Here is a 19961-nt window from a genome sequence, read left to right on the forward strand (position 1 = left end):
TGAAGCTTGATGCTGTCGCTGTTCTTTTGAGATCGCAGATGTCCAAAATGTTTTTCATAGTTGACATGCACTTTTTAATGCTTTTAATTGGTGAGATATTTTGCAAAACCCAGTGACAAGCATAAAGGGTGACTGATAATAATGATTTATGGACAAAAAAACATCACAAAATATGCGATATGAGGTTTCAGAATGACAGCAGCGATATTTAGCTCAGAAGATCATTTAAATTTCAATTTAGTCTCAGATGTTTCTCCTAAAATTGCTGTGGAGAACAGAAATTGTTGAACATTGTTGACATCTCTTCTGTGTGTGTGTGTGTGTGTGTGTGTGTGTGTGTGTGTGTGTGTGTGTGAGTGAGAGAGAGAGAGAGTCCAAGGGTTGTAATTGATCATTTCCACATTCTCTTCTCATAAGTCAACAGAATGGACATTTGTTTTGGGGTTATTTTGAGTTATCTGCTCTTTTGGCTGTAGTCCATCATCCTCAGCTTGTTCTCATTTAAATCACATGATGTCAGCATGTTTTGTGCTTGTACATGTGTGAGGTTGGGGGGGATGGGGGGTAAAGAAAGAACACTGGAAATATCTAATACGATTCTGACCTTTTGTGAACTTTAAAAGCAGAACTAAAGCCATTTCTAGAGGACACGTATCTGTAGAAAAGTTTTGCTTTCCACGACACGAATAAACTCTCACAACTGAAAGAAGCTTCTGGTGTCTCTGTGCCTGTGTCTGACTGGTGCTGTGTGGTCACATGATCAGAGAGAGTCATTACATCACTGTTGATCTCTAAAGCTTGACACTATGACCTTTAATATGGCCATCGATATGCTCTGAACTACACGGCACATGGACAAAATATGACTTCTGCGTTTGTCATTTCTTGAAAACCAAGTGGTTTTGAACATCAAACTAAACTTATTTAAACTGTATTTGATTTGTTTGTTCTCGTCCAAAGACTGACTTGGACATGCGTACCATAATCACTGGGTGCAATACGTACGAATTGTAGGCCTTTATTAATCAGAAAGGTTTAAAATGACTTTTTAGCACGAAGGATATCATTCCATGTCTTATAATACTTTGTCTCTGGTGTCTGGGTCTGTGTGTTCATTCTGACCTCAAGCATTCTTGCTCATTAAAAAACGATTCAATCACAGGGGTGTTTTCCTCAAACACAGATATTGAATTACATGAAGGTTTAGTTCTTAGTTCAATTAAATGACGCAAAAGGGTTTATCTTATAATATGATGCTGCTCTTTTGCCATCTAGAGGTGATATGTGAGAACCATCAACGAAAGAGTTGAAAATCCAGTTTTATCCACTGAACCAGTTTCTGTCCCTCTTGTTTGAACACAAAAGCGGTTTTACAAGTTTTACACCTAAACAACGTTTCTAATGAGAATTCATAAGTGTTATATGGGCTTCATTCATGAACAGCTTGTGCTAATGTCCACTGTATATAAATAACATATATTTAATACAGTAGGCTATATTAAAATACATGTTATATTCATATTTAAAGTTACAATAAAAATAAAACAATTACATGTGATCTATGTTTATTTATTTATTCATGCTTATGTATTCCTTATTTGAAATATGAACATATAGATTTTTATGCAATTATATTACATTTGATTTTATTAATGATGTAAAACGTCATGCTTGAATTTATTTGACTGATGTATACTTAATTATTAAAGTAAGCTTTATTTAGTTTTACTCGTTTTTTTGTGCGAGGGCGAGAGCGCGCGCGCGCGCGCTGTAGTATCATTAAGGAGGAGCGTGTGTGGGTGTTCCTGTTGGCTGTAAGTACACGTCAGCAGTAGAGACCTCCTCACGATCTCATTTGTTTCTCTTCCTGGTTTCAACTTCACCGCACATGACACTTTATCCGGTGAGTCGTTTACTTCACTAATCTCCATATTTTTATATCAAATTGTGTCATTTTCTCTCGCGCGCGCCGAACGATTAAAACTAACTGCTGAAGTTCTCTTGACAGATGCCCGCGCGTAACGGGAACGATCCGGAGCACAACGCGCACATCACGGCACATGAAACACTAAAACATGAGATTCCGACTGTTGAAAAAGAACTTTATTGCGGTCGTCGCCCTCCTCGCCGTCTTGTTAACGTTGTTTTACATCATGCTCGGGACTAAAGTTGTCGGGAGTGAGGAGGGGGTCACGCAGACGGCCAAGTTCGACTACGGCACCATCATTAGTATGCGCACTTCAGTGTATGACAGCAACTTCAAACAGTTGATTCAGAACGGAGAGCGCTTCCCGTCGGAGCCGGAGATGGTCATCGCGGTACAGGTGCACAACAGACCGGCGTACCTTCAAATGCTCATCCGCTCTCTGGAAAACGTGAAAGGCATCGAAAAAGCGCTCGTCATATTCAGTCACGATTACTTTTCCGAGGAGATTACGCAGATGGTGAAGGAAATCGCCTTCTGCAAAGTTCTGCAGATCTTTTTCCCCTACAGCACGCAGCTGTATCCCGCCGAATTCCCGGGACAGGACCCTCGAGATTGTCCGAGGGACATGCCTAAAGCGGACGCGCTCCGTGCGGGCTGCTCAAACGCGGAGCACCCGGACTCGTACGGACACTACAGGGAAGCGTCCATCACGCAGACCAAACATCACTGGTGGTGGAAGCTGCATTTCGTGTTCGAGCGGGTGAAGGTTCTTCGGGGCTACAAAAGATTCGTGGTGTTCGTCGAGGAGGACAACTACCTTCTCCCTGACTTTCATCACTTCTTCCACGCTATGGTGGAACTCAGGAAAATCGACTGCGCGGACTGCGACGTCCTCGCGCTGGGCAATCACAAAGGCACGTCAGACTTTAGCGAGCTTTCCTCCAAAACGGAGACGGCGGGCTGGATGTCGACCAAGCACAACATGGGAACGGGCATCTCCAGAGAGCTCTACTACAAGCTGATGGGATGCAACAATGAGTTCTGCACCTACGACGATTACAACTGGGACTGGACGCTGCAGAATCTGTCTGGCACGTGCATCTCCAAGCCTCTCAAGGTTCTGGTGGCTCTTGGGAGTCGGGTCCTTCACACGGGAGATTGCGGCCTGCATCAGAAAGACGAGTGCCGGCCCGAGGTGGCTCAGCAGAGGGTGGACGAAGCCCTCCGACAAACCGAATCCGCGCTTTTTGTTTCACAGCTCGCCATCAAGGCTCAATCGCCGGCCGAACATCAACCTCACATGAAGAACGGAGGCTGGGGGGACGTGCGTGACCACGCGCTTTGCGTCAATTACGCTGCTCGACTGTGAGCCGGGGTTCATGTTTAAATCACAAGTGCCATTCAGAACATCAGGGTAGCCCTGAACTTTGCTTCCACCAAAAAGAGGAAAATGATAGGAGCCGTAGCGTTTGATTGTGTGTGTGTGTGTGTGTGTGTGTGTGTGTGCGTGTGTGTGCGTGCGTGCATGCGTGCATGCGTGCGTGTGTGTGTGTGTTTTTAAGAGGGATAGAGGGATACATGTCATGAACATAATATCACAACATTGGTCCTGAAAAATAACTTTTCTTTTTTAGTTAGTGTTGGGATGGAAATGACTTGGAACACGTGAGATTCATGCAAATGCAAGCAAATCACAACTTCACCACTCGCTTGATTTCTCTGAGACTGTTGTAAACGGTCATGTTCAGAGTTAGTTTTGGTTCATTTTGTGCATTGATTTCTCTTCAGCAGACTTTTGTGTTTGTCCAATCAGATTGAACGCATTGCAGTGCATTTTCTCATAATACAATAAACAAGATCTGGATATTATTCCATGGAAATAATAAAGTGTGTTCTTTACAACAATGAGCAATTTTGGCAGAACCTTCACAAAAGGGTTTTTAGACTAAAGAAAGAAAAGAAAATGAATGAAATAGAAAGAATAAAGTATCCAGACCTTGCTTATTGTTTGTGCCTTCTTTTAGCAAAAGTTGAGCTATAAACACATTTAACAACGACAATGTAAATGTAACCGTGTCTTCCGCTCCTATAGCAGTTTCTAATGGGAAACATCGAAACTGTTGTTTGTTGTTTACTTGTTTTTATTTTTGTTGGGATGGTTTTGGTGGTTTGTAGATGTGAGACTCCACTAGGTCATTGCTTAATTTTATCGTGCCTTAGAGAAAACATTCAATCATTTCCATATAGGTATTTGCATTATGTTCCTGCTTCGCTGTCGCCACTTTTCCTTATTTGTGTTTTATTTCTTTCACAAACAATCAGGTGATGATTCTGAGTTTAGACGTTTTTGTTTTTCTGTTGTCTAATAACTTCTAAAACACGAATGGTCACACAGAAATGCAGTTTACCACTCACTTTTATGTACGTTTAAAGCTTATATCTGCTTTTGAATAATGCAGGTGGGTTCCAGAAATGCACCCATCATTACTGAGAACTGTTTGCAATGTTTTTCTTTTCCTGCATTTTGCAGGACATTCGGGTCAAAGCAAAACAATCAGCGCTTCATTCCTAAGAGTCAAGCGTTATATTTACAGTCTTGATGTTTAGCTAGAAAGTAATATTCACCTGTGTGCCTTGTTTGAAAGCATAAAATGTTGGCTTTCATTTTGTTAGCGTGTTTGTATCGTATGTTTTTTTCATGATGGGAAGGAAAGTCGGTTTCCCTTCTGCGTCCTCTCTGTGGTTTCCGTCATATTTTAAGGGAGGAAAAACTGACATCCTCAAATGAGTTGCCAAACTTGATTCTTTTGTGGAAAATGATTTATCGAGACATAGCTGCACATCTGAATGTTTCTGTGTGCGAGTAAGAGAGATTGTTTGCTATTGTAATGTTATGAACGGGTAAGATATAATAGCTTTAGTTTTTCCTAAAACAGATGATGATAGCATCACTATACAAGCCATATTCAAATGTCTTGAAGCTTTGAGGCGAAGAATCATTTGTCATTGAGGCATATGAAATATGTACACGTGTGTCACATCTGTGTACTGATGGACCAACGCTGTTGTTCATTCAAAAATGATAAAAATAATGTTCTTGTTTGCTGTCTGATTTGGGTAATGTTAAAGGGATAATCCTTTTAATCCTTAAGGATTTGTAATTCTTTTCTTGGCTGATTCTCTACTTGCGCGTTTCACAAGCATAAGTCTGTCATTTTAATTGGCATTTTAAGACTGTAGTTTGTAAATAATATACTAGATGTATCATTTCTGTGTCTGTCTTTTTTTCAAGCCTGGAACAATGTTTGAACAGATGTGCTATGCTTGACTTATGATGATAAATGAAGATTTATCATGATTTTTGATCAACACAACTTCTGTGTATCTTTAGAATTTGTTTTCTGTTTGCCTGTTAGTTCAGTGAACCACATGAGCTGGCTGCTAGATAAGATCATGAGCGTTTAGGTTACTTTCAGGGAAATTTAAGGGGCCATACTGAGTTTACATGATGTTATTTTATTTGTTGATGTGATCGTAAGAGTTTTTATCTATGTAATTGAAGAAAAATGTTAAAATTTACAATTTAATGCGAATATTTTTGTTGTTTTATTTTGAGTTGGAGTCTATTAGAGTGAATAGTTCTTGGATTTACAATATTATTAGATTAGAGTCTTAGGCAATAACTATTTACAATTAAATAAACTTATTTTGGTATCTAGAGGATAAAAGAGAAGATAAAAACCAACGTTTTATCTCTGTACAGCAGCGCGCATAGATTCACTCGTGACAGCTGTCACATTTCACATCGCTGAACAGGATCAACCAATCACATTCGTTTGTGATTCTGTCACGGTTAGTTATTTTTCATAAAGACTGCCGCGTTGGAAATCGACTTCTACGTCACGTACTACTTCTAAGAATTGCTATTTCTAAAGTTACAAATTCAAAATATTAGTCTCCTACACAAACGCCTTCCAACTCGGAAATACGCAACCAGGCAGCCGCTAAGCGTCACTAGAAACAGCCAATCAGAGACTCCGCTGAACGTCACGTGACCCGGTCGAGCCCGTCGAGCAGAAACCCTCTGGTCTGTCTAACCTTATGTGGCGCTGCGCAGCCCGATTGCCGTTTGACGTCAAAGTATCGCGAGAGCCAGTCGAAAACAGCTGTGCGTTCTGTGCTTCCGCATCGCTCTCGCGATACTCTATCGTCATACGGCGGTCAGTCCGCGCTGCGCAACAAGAAGTCGAAACAAACCTGCTGAGGTGGTTCATGGCGGAAAACGCACAATAAAAACACTCAGCTAACTTTTGTCATGGCGCAGAAATGATGGAGCAGACCGAAGAGGCTCCTTCCTTAATAAACACAGAGGAAGAGAGCTGCGGGAAAGACAAAGTGTGGTGTTTGCAGCGCGTGGGGAGAGATTGTGACTGGCTGCTTTTGCACGAGGACTCGGAGGTGCATGTTTACAGAACGAACTGCTTTTATTGACCTGTTATTTACCTGAGTGTAAACATGCAGGTGTCGTAATGCACCCTAAAATGATTCTAGCTATCCAATGGATTGTTTGTCTGTGAGGAAATCTGAATCAAAACAACGCAGAACAGCACTGATGATTGAGCCCTTACTGCACTTTAAAAGTCTCGTTTTCAGTACATTTTAATGGCGAAATATCTGCTACATTGTCACTCAGACTGTTTTAAATGTGAATGTTCTTTTTATAACTGTAATCAAAGAGCAATATAGTTTCACAGGTTTGGTGCTTCACGTGCATTTAACGAAATGCGTGTGTTTTGTTTACCATCAGGTGTCTGTTGGTCGTGGATTAAATGTGAGCCATCAGATTCTGTCAGCATGCTGTCCTCTCATGATCTCCAGGAATCACTGTATGTTTAAACAGAATGACGACAGACAGTGGACAGTGACGGATAATAAGGTGAAGTTGGTCTGTCTGTTAGAGATGCAGAACGGTTGTAGCTGATATATCAAACCCATTTGTGTGAGTGATGTTGAACTTGGTTTATAATACTTCCCAAAACAAAATGAAGTCTGTATGAAACATATTTTGCTAGGCATGCGTTAAAAACAATATTGTAAGTCATGTGAGTGATGTTCTCCTATTTGTGGAGCCCAGCATCTGTAATTATGTGCTCTGATATGGAGTTCTTATGTCTTGTGTTGTGCTTTTGTCTTTTCACTCAGAGTCTGAATGGTGTGTGGGTAAATGGAACTCGCATTGCTCCGGGACAGCCCTTTTTACTCCGGCAGGGTGATTCGGTGAGACTCGGGGTCCCTCTGGATGGCAACCCTGTAGAGTTCGATTACCATCTTGTCCAGCGCCCTTTCAGTGAAGTAAAGCCGTTCCTGTCTGGAAATCCCTCCAAAGAATCCAGTTCTACCCCCTCAGGCCTGAAACTCAAAATCTCGAAGCGGAAGTTTGACGGAGACGAGTCGGAATCTTGCCCCACGCAGCATTCCAAATCCAAGCTGTACCGGTGCTCTTGGCCGGATAAGTCGCGTGCCCAGCCCTGTCCGTCTGTGGAACGTAGAGACACTGAGAAATGCTCCTCTAGGATTTCAAATGAAGACCGATCCCGTGATAAAGCTGGAAGTTCTCAAGGATGCAAGGAAAGCAGTCAGCAGCTGGCTTCTGTACATCAGTACAAGAAGAACCTCATGGCGCTGAAGGGCCGTGTGGGGGAAACGCAGAAGCGCGCGGCTGAGCTGGAGAGCCAGCAGCGGGAGACACCGGGACGAGAGCGGGAGATGCAGGAATTGCAGGGGCAGCTGGAGATGTTGCGGGGTCAGCTGAAAGCCCAGCAAGAGCAAGCGCTTAAACGCATGGAGCGCTTGGAGAAATCTTTCTGTGAGGAGGAGCGACGTCTGGAGGTGAGGGACCCAGAATCTCTGTCGTGGACCAGATTCAAACTTGTGATATATGTGATTGTGTTGGGTTCATACTGCCACAAATAAACCGTACATGTGTCCTATGTTGTTACAGCTGAACTGTTAGTAATATATTGTATTTATTATATAAAATAACAATGAGATAAATCTCTCGTATGCTTTTCTTTTTTTCCCAAAATTGTTACACCACAGGGCACATTTACAACTAACCACATATGAATTATGTCAACAAATGTAGTTCTGTTTACAAAAGCAAGCAGCTTCATATGAAATGTTATATTGGTCGTGTTTATTAACGTATTTTTGCTTTCCCAAGTTTGAGAAAGCACAACAGAATGAGGAGGGCTTGAAAAAACAACTCGAAGAAGCTTTGAATGAGGTAAGAGAAACTAGACGCATCATTATTTCATGAGCTTTTAAAACTGGCGACCCCAGTTCGATTTCCATTTCGCACGATCGTTTGTCGATGCCGCTGCCCTGTCCCCAGCGCTTTCCTGTCGGTCTTCACTGTCCTATCCCAAGAAAGCCCATAAATATAACTTACCAAAAAAAAACAAGTAACTATCATGTTTCTCTTTTTTTAACAGCACCGGAATGTTATAGATGAGCTCAAACACGCTCGAGAAGGATTCAAAGAGGTTCTGCAGGCTAAAGACAAAGAGCTGGAAGTAACAAAAGTATGGAACATTTAGCACATCAACCAACCTAAAACAATCTAGTCATTAGCATGCTGGATAATAAAATGGTATATAAAAATATACTGTTTTTATGGTTACTTCAATTCTTATCGGTGACAAGATTGTGCTGTTATCCTGAAACATCCGGTATAAAAACATTTTCCGTGGTTTATTCTTGCTTCTCCACACACAGGAGGAGAAAGAGAAGGCCAAAGCCCAGAAGGATGAAGTGGTCACACAGATGACAGAAGTGCTGGAGAGTGAACTACAGTGCAGTATCTGTTCAGAGCTCTTCATTGAGGTACTGTGTTCCACACGGAAGAATATAAAACGTTCTCTTCAAAAAGCACCTGATCTAAAACGTCCATTGTGTTGACCTTTGACCCCGTCAGTCCGTGACGCTGAACTGCGCCCACAGCTTCTGTCAGCACTGCATCCGAGAGTGGAGAAAGCGCAAGGACAAATGTCCCATGTGCTGGCAGAACATCACGTCTCAGACCCGCTCGCTGGTTCTGGACAACTGCATCGACCGCATGGTGGAGAACCTGAGCGCGGACATGAGGGAGAGACGCCTGACGTTGATCAGCGAGAGGAAAGGTGAGAGGTGTGTAACATTCAGCACATTATCTGCTGCTTGCCTATAGGTGGGATCATGAGAATCCAAGATGAGTTGATTCGGGCCGATGTGGGCCTGTTATGCCGCACCGCCTGAGACGCATCCTACAAATTGTGTTGTCAGGTCCAACGCCAAGCGTGTCTCCCGCCGTGGTCGTGATCCACGACGACAGCAGCAGTGATGCATCCATACTGAGCGACGGCTCCATGCTCGGAACCCCCTCGGAGTCGGACTCCTCACTGGTGCGTTACCATAGTGATGAAGACTCGTCCTGGACTGAGGAGGAGGATGAAGATTATGTTTGAGAAATAAACAGACACTTATGTATGAACAACACATGCACAGCTTTTCTGTTCCATTTTCTTTGGCCATCTAATTTTTATGTTTGTAGGTCACAGTATTATAATTATTAAGGGGGTTTTCGTTAAATAAAGCAGCTTTGTCATTGTTTTTGCTCTTGTTTGTTTTAATAGCGATTTACGAATTTTCATACAATTCATTTACCAAACTATATCTGTATGTTATAGGCCAATAAAACACAAAACATGTCTCAAATCACCCTATCCTGACTTTAATGAGGATGGTTCAGTGTTGGACACAAGAGGGCAGTGGTGTGACGTGAAAGCAGAGACATTTGGAATTTCAATCTGGTCTGTTTGATCTGTTTTTACAGAGTTTGAATAGAAGCAGTGTTCATCTCTCTGTGGGGCCTTTGCTCTCATTTCCAGGTACATGGAACAAAATCAGTGTTTTTGTGAATCTCACTACACCACACCATCATTTCTGTCATCGTTTATTGACCCTCATGTCACTCAAACTCTGTATGTGACGCTTTGTTCAGTGGAACACAAAAGAAGATATTTTGAGAAATGTCTCGGTGGTTTTGTGTTCATACAATGGAAGTCAATAGAGTTCAGTGTTTTTTGGTTATCAACATTCTTCCAAATATCTTTTTGAAGCTCAGGTGTGGAATGACATAAAGGGAGTAAATGATTTTAAGTAAACCTTTAAAATAACCTTTAAGTGATACTACAGACTGGACCTGACTGTAAATGTGGGTCATTAAACCGCTTTAGTGGTGTTTAAACAGACGTCTGTCAGGTGATATTACACTAACAGACACTGACGGGTCACCCCGGGCTTTATACTGGCTGTGTCGCTTAACTTCTCATCTCTGATGTGTCCTTGCTCTCAGGATATTTGAGTTAAATGACCAAAGCATGATGTGTTTGACTGATGCTCAGGTCACGACTTTCACAAAGTGGACTGTTTACCGAGAACAATTCAACTGGAGTTTTACATTGCCCGGGCAATACAATGTATAAAGTGTTGCTGGGGCATTGCTAAATGGTTGCTAGGGTGTTGTGCGTAGCCTGCACACTTAGAAATAAAATAATTGTGAACATATTCATTTTTCACACAAAACTTTTATGTTGAAAGGTTTTTGAAATGGCCTGGACTCTACTTTTACAAAACGTACAATTATTTTATTATAAAAAAAAGACATGGTTACTATAGTAAAACCATGGAAACCACAAATTAACCATGGTGTTCCACAGTAAATATATATATTTTCCGTGTTTTTTGTTTGTTGTGAAACTGTGTAGTAAATCAATGCTAATCAATCCACCAAAAAATGTTATTTCACCTATAATAAATCCGTGGTTATTTTCATCAATGTAACCTTTCTACCGATAGTAAATATATTTTCATACTCTTTGTCAATCCAATAGTATCATTCTTTATATTTTATCTGTGATTTCTAGCTCCCGTATGAGAAACATTAATCGTATTTTTATTAATTCTTGAGCTAAAAGGTGAGAGCCGCCAGAAACGTCATCAACGAGCGACACAGTCAGCGCGCGCGAGACACGGGTATGCATCTCCATGGCAACATCAAACTTTAACGAGGAACCGAAAGTCAACTTTTGCATAACGCTTGTCGCGATATCAGTTACTATTTTAATAACTTAAAAAATAAATGTAAAAATGTTCTGTTAACTAGTTAGTTATGTAAACGTGTTTTATGTTTGTAAATGATTAGTAAGAAAAGAAAAAGCTCGTTGACGTGTCAATTAAAGAGCTAACAACCCTTTATTGGTATTACGGTTTTGTGGCGGTATGTCTCAGAGCGCGTATCTGCCCGCGAGGAGCGTAAACACCGCCACTGACCGGCGGAAAATGCGCAGCATCATCGCGGAAGATTCGGAATGGACTTTAGCTGAAGTTCCTTTACTAACAACACTCTGCCTTCAACATATAGTCAAGAACTTTGAAGGTATAGCCCTGGAGCTCCTGTCTGTCAGTTCGTTGATGTTTAAATGTGTTGTTTGCATAAAAGTCTCTACCGTTGATTTCCTGTATATTTTGCAGAGAAGCCCATTCTGGATGAACTCACGGGCAGTCATAAGTCTTATGTTCTTGAGCGTCTGTCTCCATCTCTTCCTCTGACTGTCAGCGCAAACCTCATCGCTGATGAGCGCTACTGGAGACGCTGCGTGGAGGCGCGCTGGGGTCCGGCTGACGTCACCGCGTACGGCAACAGCTGGAAGCGCATGTTCTTCGAGCGTCACCTGGAAGGCATCGTTGAACTTTTCATCCCAGATGTGACGGACATCAGGACGGTCCTGGAGCTCGTGCCGCTGTGTCGAAACCACGTGACGCGTCTGAAAGCGTCTCAGTTGCTTCCGCCCATCAAAGAGCCGTCGAGGTGCGACGAGGACGACGCCTCGGATTGCGCCAGTGACGTGGGCAGCGACGGACCCTCCACGGATCACTTTGATTTCGGAATTCTTCTAGACAAACTGGTGAACCTGGAAGAACTTCATGTGATGTACGGGGTGAAAGGCTGCGGTATGAACTTCGAGTGGAACCTGTTTGAGTTCACCTTCAGAGACTGTGAATGTCTGGCAAAAGCCCTGAAGTCCTGCAAGAGCTTAAAGGTTCGATCCGTACCTGTAACGTTACTCTTATTCTGTCGTGTTCCGTTCGATTCTGACCGTGTGTGTGATGCTCTTCTTCTCTGACGGCAGGTGTTCGGGCTCCGGCGCAGTAAAGTGGATGATGAGAAGTGTTGCATCCTCGTGAGTCACCTGCTGGATCACCCGTCTCTGCTGGAGCTCGACCTGTCACATAACCACATCGGCGACCGCGGAGCCAGAGCCGTCGGCAAACTTCTGAACCGCAGTAAGCTGCAGAAACTCACCGTGTACAACAACCGGATCAGAGGTCCTGGAGCTCAGGCGCTGGCTCACGCTCTCGCCAGAAACACCACGCTGACGTCCCTCAACCTGAGACTCAACCGCATCTCCGACGAAGGGGGTCAGGCTGTAGCTCAGGCTCTGATGAAGAACGAGACGCTGGCGGAGCTTCACCTGGAGGGAAATGAGATGACGGAACCCACGGCCGTGGCGCTGTCTCGAGCGCTGGTGCAGAACTCCACCCTGAAGACTTTAAACCTGGCCAACAACAGACTGGGAGTGGTGAGTGACCGACAGGATTTCAACCTTGTAGCATCAGCCTAGCAACCACCTTAGTAACGTCCCAGTCTTCTGGTGATTTTACTCGCCCGGGTGTTTCATTCGGTGTGGGAGAGATGAATATAATGATGGAGCGCTGTCCATCACGTTCAGTTATTCAGAAGAGCGTTACAGCACATGGGACGAGGATTAGCCCTCTCTAGGGACGGATCAGCCAAATGCTTCCTGCATTTATCCGGCTCTCCCAGTTCGTCTCGAGGCAAATCATATCTCAAACAATCGTCGCTTCAGCGGAGCCCGAATCCTCTGAATTGATCTGCAGAATGTGATATGATTCTTGTCAGAACGTTTTAACCTGGAGAAACTCCACTGTCAGAATCTGATTGATCCTTGTAGTCGATTTTCTGATGGCGTAAACAACTTTCGTTTTGGTCTATTTGCTGTTGACCCTGTTTACTTTCTTCATTGATTTATTCTATAACCGTGTTTTTTGGGCTCACATCACAGGCTGTTGAATAATGGACCGTTCTGAGTTTCTCAGTCATCATCGTTGGGTAAAATTCTATAGCGGTGAATGGAAGACTACCACAGATATACTTTTTGCATTCTCATTTGCTCAAATACCAAAAAACACTCAACAATAGTGTTTTCACTTGAAATAAGAGTCTGATAATGGCGAGAGAGAATGATGTCAAATTTACAGTGACTTCCATACACGCTGTATAAGAAACACCCTGGCATTAGCGTTACACATTTTTTTGTAATTTGATGCAAAGGTAATATAACACAAAGCATGGTGTTAGAAACGTACATGCATTTAAAAAAAAAATGAAAATACCGTTGACCATTGAATCACAGGCTTGTGAAAAAGGTCCATTATTCCAACATTAACACAGTATTGATTGAATGAAGTATTAAAATACCATACAGTAATGGCCGAAAGTAACTTCTTTGGACATCTTGCTTTTTATTCAAATAGATTATTAAAAATGACTTAAAACGTTGTGTAGTTGTGTTTGGAGTGCAAACTAAAGCTCAGCTTTGAGAAGAATTTAAGAAGGTCAAGAGCCAAAAGAATGACCGCTGTAGAAAAAACCAGAAGGCGTAGAAAATATGAAGAAGTATAAAACTACAAAATATAGACCAGAGTTTTAGTTTAGTTCCGACCCAAATCCAGCGCCCCTGCCTGAACTTTCCGCAAGACCTCAGTAAGCTTGTTAGGGTGTGTTTGTTCAGAGTCAGAACCAAACTTTACACGACCGGGGCCTTCCAGAACCACATCTGAATCCTCCTGATGTAGACCGGCGTCTGTGAGATGTTCTCTGTCTTTTTTGCAGGACGGTGGTAAGGTTCTGGAAGAAGGGATGTCCCACAACAGCAGTCTGGTGGAGTGTGACATTCGGCTGACCGATGTGGATCAGGAGAGTGAGTTCTGCATCACTCAGGCCCTGAGAGCCAATCAAACCCACAAACATCATCCCAGTCCCACTGCCACACAACATCCATCAGCTCATTAAACATCCGAAAGTCACCAACATGCTCCTCTGTGTTAATGAGAAAGTAAATAGAGTACATTTTGATTCTTTGTAGTTGAAATAACAACATTTGATCCGTTTTAGATTTGAGAGATATGCCACAGACTGTACCGGTGTATACGGACTGACCGAGATATGACATTTATTATTGTGTAAACAAGATTTCTGACGGGTCTGTTAGCAGCACAAAACGTCCTTCGATGTGATAATATAAGTCACATTTGGGCGGTGGAATATTTCTCGACAGCCATAAAGAAAAAATATAACTGTTCATGTATAATTTGTTTCTGCATTTTGTATTTTCAACAATCCTGTGTTGTACGCACACATTTGTAGTCACATATAAATAAAATGTCATATTGTTTAAAAGAACATTTTCAGCATACACATAAAAGTGTTTATTCACAATACAAAGTGTTTCTTGTTTCAGCATATCAAGACATAAAACAGATTTTCTTTGTCACCAGGAAGCTTTTATAATACTTTCCCTTCACTTTCTGAAATAACTGCGTGCATTTTTAGAAAGAAGAAATGTCAGAGAAAAATATGAAATGATTCTGTATAGTCTATTTTTTGCATTATCGTCAGTCTGAAGGAATCCCTTGTTACTGTAAAGAGAAAAACCGACAATACAGGCTGTTCAGCTGTAAACTGTGAGGATTGAAATCGTTGTGCCGTAAGCACTGATCCACATTCAGTCACTCGAGATATCGGATCCTTCAGGATGAAACCATTTGAAGACGTTAATGTTTTTTTCTGTTCTTCAGTCACTGATGTGCAGTCGACTCGGTCTCAGGTCCTGTCTCTTTTACATTTATATTTACAGTTCCATCATACGTCCGAGGTCACGCAGAGGTCACGTGTGCTGTCACACAGTAACAGTGAGGCGTAACATTGTTACTTTCTCAATGTTTTATACACATGAATTCTCTTAAAACAGATTTGTGCTGATATTGGTGAAAACCTGTTAAACTCCAGTAGGTGGATAACCTCCACTTCTGTATTCCTTTGTTTTTATGATGATCGTTTCTGGATTTGACAGAATAGGAATATTTATATGTCCAACTTTTGAAGATCACTTGAGCATGTGGCTTATTTGAGCTTTTTTGAGCTTTATTTTGAGTTCCGACTGCTCAAAATCTTGCTGACATTATTTCTTTCCAGAGGGAGTCTAGAAAATGTAATAAAGCAAAATGTCAACAAAAATAACATCTGAGGCACTTCAACTTGTTGAAAAGGAGAGGTAGTTGCGGAAAATAAAAGATCCGGAATGGATTACAGTAGCATTCATATTTAAAATATGGTGAGAATGATTCAATATTTTAAAGAGGATGTGTTTGGTTTGGACTTTAAGCCTGCGTGTACTAAATTATTCACAATGTTGGCATGAATGGAGATCAAACAAAATCTGTGTTTGTGAAATACTTGTGTCTTATTACTTTTGCATTTCATTTCTTTCCTCAGGTTTATCATTTTAAATCTATCAGAGCTCCACATTACTGGGAAAGAGTTTGTTTCCAAAATGAGAACTCAGTTAAAAAAAATCATGTTTTTATTTCAGCTGTATTTTTGAGTTATTATGGCATAAATCAAAACAAACCAACTGCAGTTTGATGGATATTAATTGGAATGCACAATAAAAAAACATGATTTTTGACAAATTGTAAAAACGGAGTTATCTCATTTTGGAAATAAACTCTTCATGTAGTCTGGCCTTTAAGTTTGTCTGTTGTTTTTTATATGATCTGCACAAATAAATCACTCGCACATGTTTATACGATTGATTTGATTTGTTTCTGGAAAACAGTCGATGTCTTTGGGTTCAGCGTTTTGTTTGTTGTGCTGTTCAACAATCAAAGAAAAGGATGCGTGATGCATATTATTGAAATTGTTGGTATTTGTCGAAATGACCTGAAGTTGCGATGGAAGCAGACAATAGAAGGGTTCATTTTTCCTCAATTCAGACTCTATTCTTATTTGACGAGTTACATTAGATTAGACAGTCAGTGCTGTCAAAATGGTTGAAAGTGTTTTCTAGCATTCTGATTGAATCACAAGTGCGGTATGGCGTTTGGGGGATGCCACAGTTGAAGCTGAATATCATAGAAATGATTTGAGGACAAATGTTGCTTTCGTACGTTTTGAATAAAGTCAGCCGTCATTTTCAGCACGGGACGTCCCATAGACTATAATGAAGTCTCCACGCAAGAGCTGTTTCGGTGAAGCGTGTGGTGATCGTGACAGCCCTCATTGCGATGTATGATGAGTACAGGGAAGTACAGCGCGTCCTGGTAGGCCGGAGGAGAGGGAGGGCTTTCCTCAGCGTTAGAGCGACCCGCCAGGCAACGTGTGCTTTCTGTCGGACAGCCGGGATCGTTCAGGCTACTGCTGCCACTACGCCAAAGACAGCTGCGACGTGAGCCGTACAGACGGCCCAGAGAGAAGCGGCCGCTACTGTTGCAAGCGCTCAACGCGCTGCGTGAGAAGATGGAAGAGCTGCTGACGGAGCGATGGCAGCGCTCACAGTTCTGACCGTGGCCGCTGAAACCCATTCCACGCGATGAGAACGCGTCTCGGCTGGACTGCTGTGCCAGATCCATGAGCACGGCTTCTGAATAACTGGGCACTAACTGTTGGTTTGAGCGGATGTGCCACTCCAGTTCTGTGCTGTCTATAGTGTTGACCCGCGGGATGTGGAGGCCACACGGCCTCTCGTCCAACGGTGTGACGGCGACGTAGTCAAAACCGAAGAGTTTCTCCACGTGATAGTGAAGGTGTGCCGTGCGGTACTCCGTCAGCACCCGCAGGGGCCACGAAAGGGTCAGCGCCGCAGCCGTCCAGACCATGCAACGCGTCGCGTACCAGGGCAGGTGATCCGGATCCGCGAAGGCGATGGTGCGTTCTTTAAATTCCACATTTTTGAGGTGCATTCCTTCGCGCGCCTCCATGTAATCGTCCAGGCCCTCGTTCTCCGTGAAGAACCTGGCCCGTTGAGTCAGGTAGGAGTTTTCCGACTCCACGTTGGCGAAGCTAAAGCACTTTGTGAAGCGTAGCTTGGTCACCGGAAACCTCTCCAAACCCGTTAGCTGCTTGGAAATGTCCTTCGCCCCGCAGTTCCCGTAGTCGAACTCGGCCTCGGCCACGTGCGTGTTGACTCTCTCGTGGTACACCTGCGTGGTCGTGTAAGCGTCGCCGTTGCGGTACCGGGTCACTTGACGCGTCCGCCGTACGTAGTGGTAACTAATGGCCTTCCACCAGATGCAAGGGGTGGCTCGCTGCATGCGTCTCACGCGCTCCGTCACGCTCTCCAGGTCGGCTTGAAACTGAAGTTCATTGCGCGAGCAACAATGCCAACACTCCAGCAGGTAGACCACGTAGAGCATGATGAGGAAGGCCACCGGGATGTAGATGTAGCCGTCGGCGCAGGGGCTGTCGTGGTACGTCATGGTTCTGGTCTGAAAGGCGCTGTCGAAGGTCACGCGTGTCACCTTGGTGACCTGACACCAGGTCACGGCGATCATGCAGCAGTACATGAGGAGCGAGAGGACAAGACATTTCCAGTGCGCCTCGCGACACAGAGATTTAGCCAAGGACGCCTTCACAGGTCGCTGCTGTACAGTGAAGATAAAAACAAGGAGAGGTTCATTCAGCCGACATCTGTTCTTAACCAATCTATTCTACAGTGTATATATACACAGTAACCAAATAAGAAAGCATACATTCGGCCTACTTGAAATATACATCTTAGAAATGACACTTGATGACGCCGACTTGATACTGTTGAAGTATATACTGTACTTGTTCTCAAAGATTTGATAGAGACATACTTTATACTGATCTTTGAAATTCATTGAAATCTACTTCGATACGCTTATTTCAAGCACAAAAACACCTAAATGGAACGCGGTTGTAGACTTGAAGTGGAAAAATCATACAATATTATAAACGTGATGTGATATACGGCTGTGAGAGGTGCTTTCAACTTACAGCAAACACCACAAACAAAACAAACTTCTTATGCTTTTATCATCGCCTTGTGCCCTTAACACAGCATGCATACCACAATAAATATTTGATGTTGTTTCTCCATAATGATGTGCTGAACCTTTAGGCCTCACAGATGATCTCTCATCCTCATATTTGGATTTATCAGCCACTAAACACAACATTACAGCCTCAATGGGCTTATTGTTTATTTGTACATTTTTATAGGAAATGCACACGGTCCTCTGTGATAATGAGGCCTTCTGCATTCTGAGATCTTCTTTGACTTGGTTGGTTTGGTTAATGGTTTTTTATTTAGATTTTCAATCCCTACGGAGAGAATAAATGAAGCTGCTCTGATTCACTGAATTCTGGAACTTTCAAGATGTGATGCTATAGGTGACATCATCATAGAGTATATAATTATATATTTCTTTAAGTGACAGCTGAGGTGTAGCAGACGTGTCTTCCGCGTGTTCACGAGCCTCTGTGAGAAAACACTGCATAATCACAACAGAACATCCTTCACATTTAGCTGAAGAAATATAACCGATAATCCAAAAAACTTTAAAAACTTTGAACGGCTGAACACATTGGTGTGTAAACGTGGACCACTCAAGCAAGACTTCCAGGAATAATTAAGAATTAAAATGATTTTGCATATAGCAAAAAATACCCCAGCCAGCCGCAGCCAGAGTGTTCAACAGCAAAATAAGTGTGTGGTTGGTTAAGCACATGAATGACCTTGATTTGATTGATGTTTATTTGTTTAGTAAGGATACGGCTTTTGGCTATGAAATATTTGATGTAATGTTTCACACTTTAGCTAGAAAACTAGGCCTTTCCTCTTATATTTCAACAGAAGCGTCCATGCACATCATTTCTAAACACGCAGAATAATACTGACGCAGAGGGAAATATCACAACAATGAAAACATGAGGCTTGGCTGTAATCTTTTAAAAGAAAGTTGAATGTGAAATAAAAGCACCTGTAAATCTCACACAATGAAGACGTACAAATACAGATAAGATCTATAGTGTTCTTACATGTCTTAGGAGATGTCCCACTCTCACTTTTGAGACTATTTTAAAGCTTCAAGTTAGTCATTTTAGTAACATGACATAAACGAGTCAGACCTGTGGTGTTAGTGGTATTAAACATAACATCTATACTTCTGTTCAACATCACAATCAGATGTCATTGAATGACTCCAATCGATAACATTCGGGTTTCACATCTTACTGCACAGTTTTGCACAAACTCGTATTGCTACAAAGAGAGAGAGAGAGAAAATAGGCTGCTTAGATTCTAGACGATGTGCGTGAATAATTTGGTTAGCTGCACAACATTCACACATCCTCCTCGTGCGTGCTTCATTGACAAATGTAGATTTTCCATTTATGTTGAAATGATCTTCAGGTGAACATGCTCACAATGAGAATCACGTGAAAGGTAAGGCTATTATTTCACGCAGAACCTCACCTCTTCTCGTGGAGTGTCCGTGCGCTCGTGGAGAACAGACGCGCTGCTGTCTGTGACGGGTGCTGCTGGAGACATGATGGAGATGCTGATGAGAGAAAAACATCACATCCATGTGTGTTCCACTATAGTCCACATGACGATCAGCGGGGCAGCATCCTCTCTGAGTAGTGCATCCACACCAAACGTGAACATTACATCACGTCGGGACAGAAAGGAACAACATTTCTTTACGAGGAATCATCAAGATTCACGCGGCCAGATGAACGCTGAATGAGAGAGGGAGAGAGAGAGGGAGGGAGGGAGAGGGAGGGAGAGAGAGGGAGAGGGAGGGAGAGAGAGAGAGAGAGAGAGAG

General features: G+C 42.6%; 4 protein-coding genes across 6 annotated transcripts; 3 read left to right on the forward strand and 1 right to left on the reverse strand.

Annotated features, from left to right (window-relative positions):
* The first annotated feature begins 1789 nt into the window (after nucleotides 1-1789).
* On the forward strand, nucleotides 1790-5194 carry LOC130565734 (alpha-1,6-mannosyl-glycoprotein 2-beta-N-acetylglucosaminyltransferase). Its single transcript, XM_057352764.1, has 2 exons — nucleotides 1790-1903; nucleotides 2009-5194. The coding sequence occupies exon 2, from the start codon at nucleotides 2076-2078 to the stop codon at nucleotides 3294-3296; it is 1221 nt and encodes a 406-aa protein (XP_057208747.1). The 5' UTR covers nucleotides 1790-1903; nucleotides 2009-2075; the 3' UTR covers nucleotides 3297-5194.
* Nucleotides 5195-6159: 965 nt separating this feature from the next.
* Nucleotides 6160-9669, forward strand: rnf8 (ring finger protein 8, E3 ubiquitin protein ligase). Of its 2 annotated transcripts, none has more exons than XM_057353005.1 (8): nucleotides 6160-6385; nucleotides 6735-6863; nucleotides 7130-7816; nucleotides 8151-8213; nucleotides 8422-8511; nucleotides 8705-8812; nucleotides 8904-9108; nucleotides 9251-9669. In XM_057353005.1, the coding sequence occupies exons 1-8, from the start codon at nucleotides 6254-6256 to the stop codon at nucleotides 9430-9432; spliced, it is 1596 nt and encodes a 531-aa protein (XP_057208988.1). In that variant the 5' UTR covers nucleotides 6160-6253; the 3' UTR covers nucleotides 9433-9669. The 2 variants fall into 2 exon arrangements, with proteins under 2 accessions (XP_057208988.1, XP_057208989.1); XM_057353006.1 differs by having other exon boundaries at nucleotides 8904-9115; nucleotides 9251-9425.
* A 1442-nt stretch (nucleotides 9670-11111) lies between these two features.
* On the forward strand, nucleotides 11112-14123 carry tcte1 (t-complex-associated-testis-expressed 1). Its single transcript, XM_057353010.1, has 4 exons — nucleotides 11112-11405; nucleotides 11501-12069; nucleotides 12160-12609; nucleotides 13944-14123. The coding sequence occupies exons 1-4, from the start codon at nucleotides 11249-11251 to the stop codon at nucleotides 14121-14123; spliced, it is 1356 nt and encodes a 451-aa protein (XP_057208993.1). The 5' UTR covers nucleotides 11112-11248.
* Nucleotides 14124-14145: 22 nt separating this feature from the next.
* On the reverse strand, nucleotides 14146-19896 carry tmem151ba (transmembrane protein 151Ba). 2 transcript variants are annotated; one of them, XM_057353008.1, is made up of 2 exons: nucleotides 19609-19896; nucleotides 14146-17749 (listed from the first exon to the last, which is right to left on the reverse strand). In XM_057353008.1, exons 1-2 carry the CDS (start codon nucleotides 19681-19683, stop codon nucleotides 16328-16330), a joined length of 1497 nt encoding a protein of 498 aa, XP_057208991.1. In that variant the 5' UTR covers nucleotides 19684-19896; the 3' UTR covers nucleotides 14146-16327. The 2 variants fall into 2 exon arrangements, with proteins under 2 accessions (XP_057208991.1, XP_057208990.1); XM_057353007.1 differs by having other exon boundaries at nucleotides 14146-17752.
* Between the last annotated feature and the right edge of the window lie 65 nt (nucleotides 19897-19961).

Source organism: Triplophysa rosa, linkage group LG15 (assembly GCF_024868665.1).
Source record: "Triplophysa rosa linkage group LG15, Trosa_1v2, whole genome shotgun sequence".
Lineage (NCBI taxonomy): Eukaryota > Metazoa > Chordata > Actinopteri > Cypriniformes > Nemacheilidae > Triplophysa > Triplophysa rosa.

Bases quoted from the DNA above. Each gene is read 5' to 3' on its own strand.
- LOC130565734 (XM_057352764.1), top strand. From the start codon at position 2,076: ATGAGATTCCGACTGTTGAAAAAGAACTTTATTGCGGTCGTCGCCCTC.
- rnf8 (XM_057353005.1), top strand. From the start codon at position 6,254: ATGATGGAGCAGACCGAAGAGGCTCCTTCCTTAATAAACACAGAGGAA. The intron at 6,386-6,734 runs GTGCATGTTTAC...GTTTACCATCAG, and splicing joins TTTTGCACGAGGACTCGGAG to GTGTCTGTTGGTCGTGGATT. The intron at 8,512-8,704 runs GTATGGAACATT...CTCCACACACAG, and splicing joins AAGAGCTGGAAGTAACAAAA to GAGGAGAAAGAGAAGGCCAA.
- tcte1 (XM_057353010.1), top strand. From the start codon at position 11,249: ATGTCTCAGAGCGCGTATCTGCCCGCGAGGAGCGTAAACACCGCCACT. The intron at 11,406-11,500 runs GTATAGCCCTGG...TATATTTTGCAG, and splicing joins TATAGTCAAGAACTTTGAAG to AGAAGCCCATTCTGGATGAA. The intron at 12,610-13,943 runs GTGAGTGACCGA...TCTTTTTTGCAG, and splicing joins CCAACAACAGACTGGGAGTG to GACGGTGGTAAGGTTCTGGA.
- tmem151ba (XM_057353007.1), bottom strand. From the start codon at position 19,683: ATGTCTCCAGCAGCACCCGTCACAGACAGCAGCGCGTCTGTTCTCCAC. The intron at 17,753-19,608 runs GTGAGGTTCTGC...TTCACTGTACAG, and splicing joins CGGACACTCCACGAGAAGAG to CAGCGACCTGTGAAGGCGTC.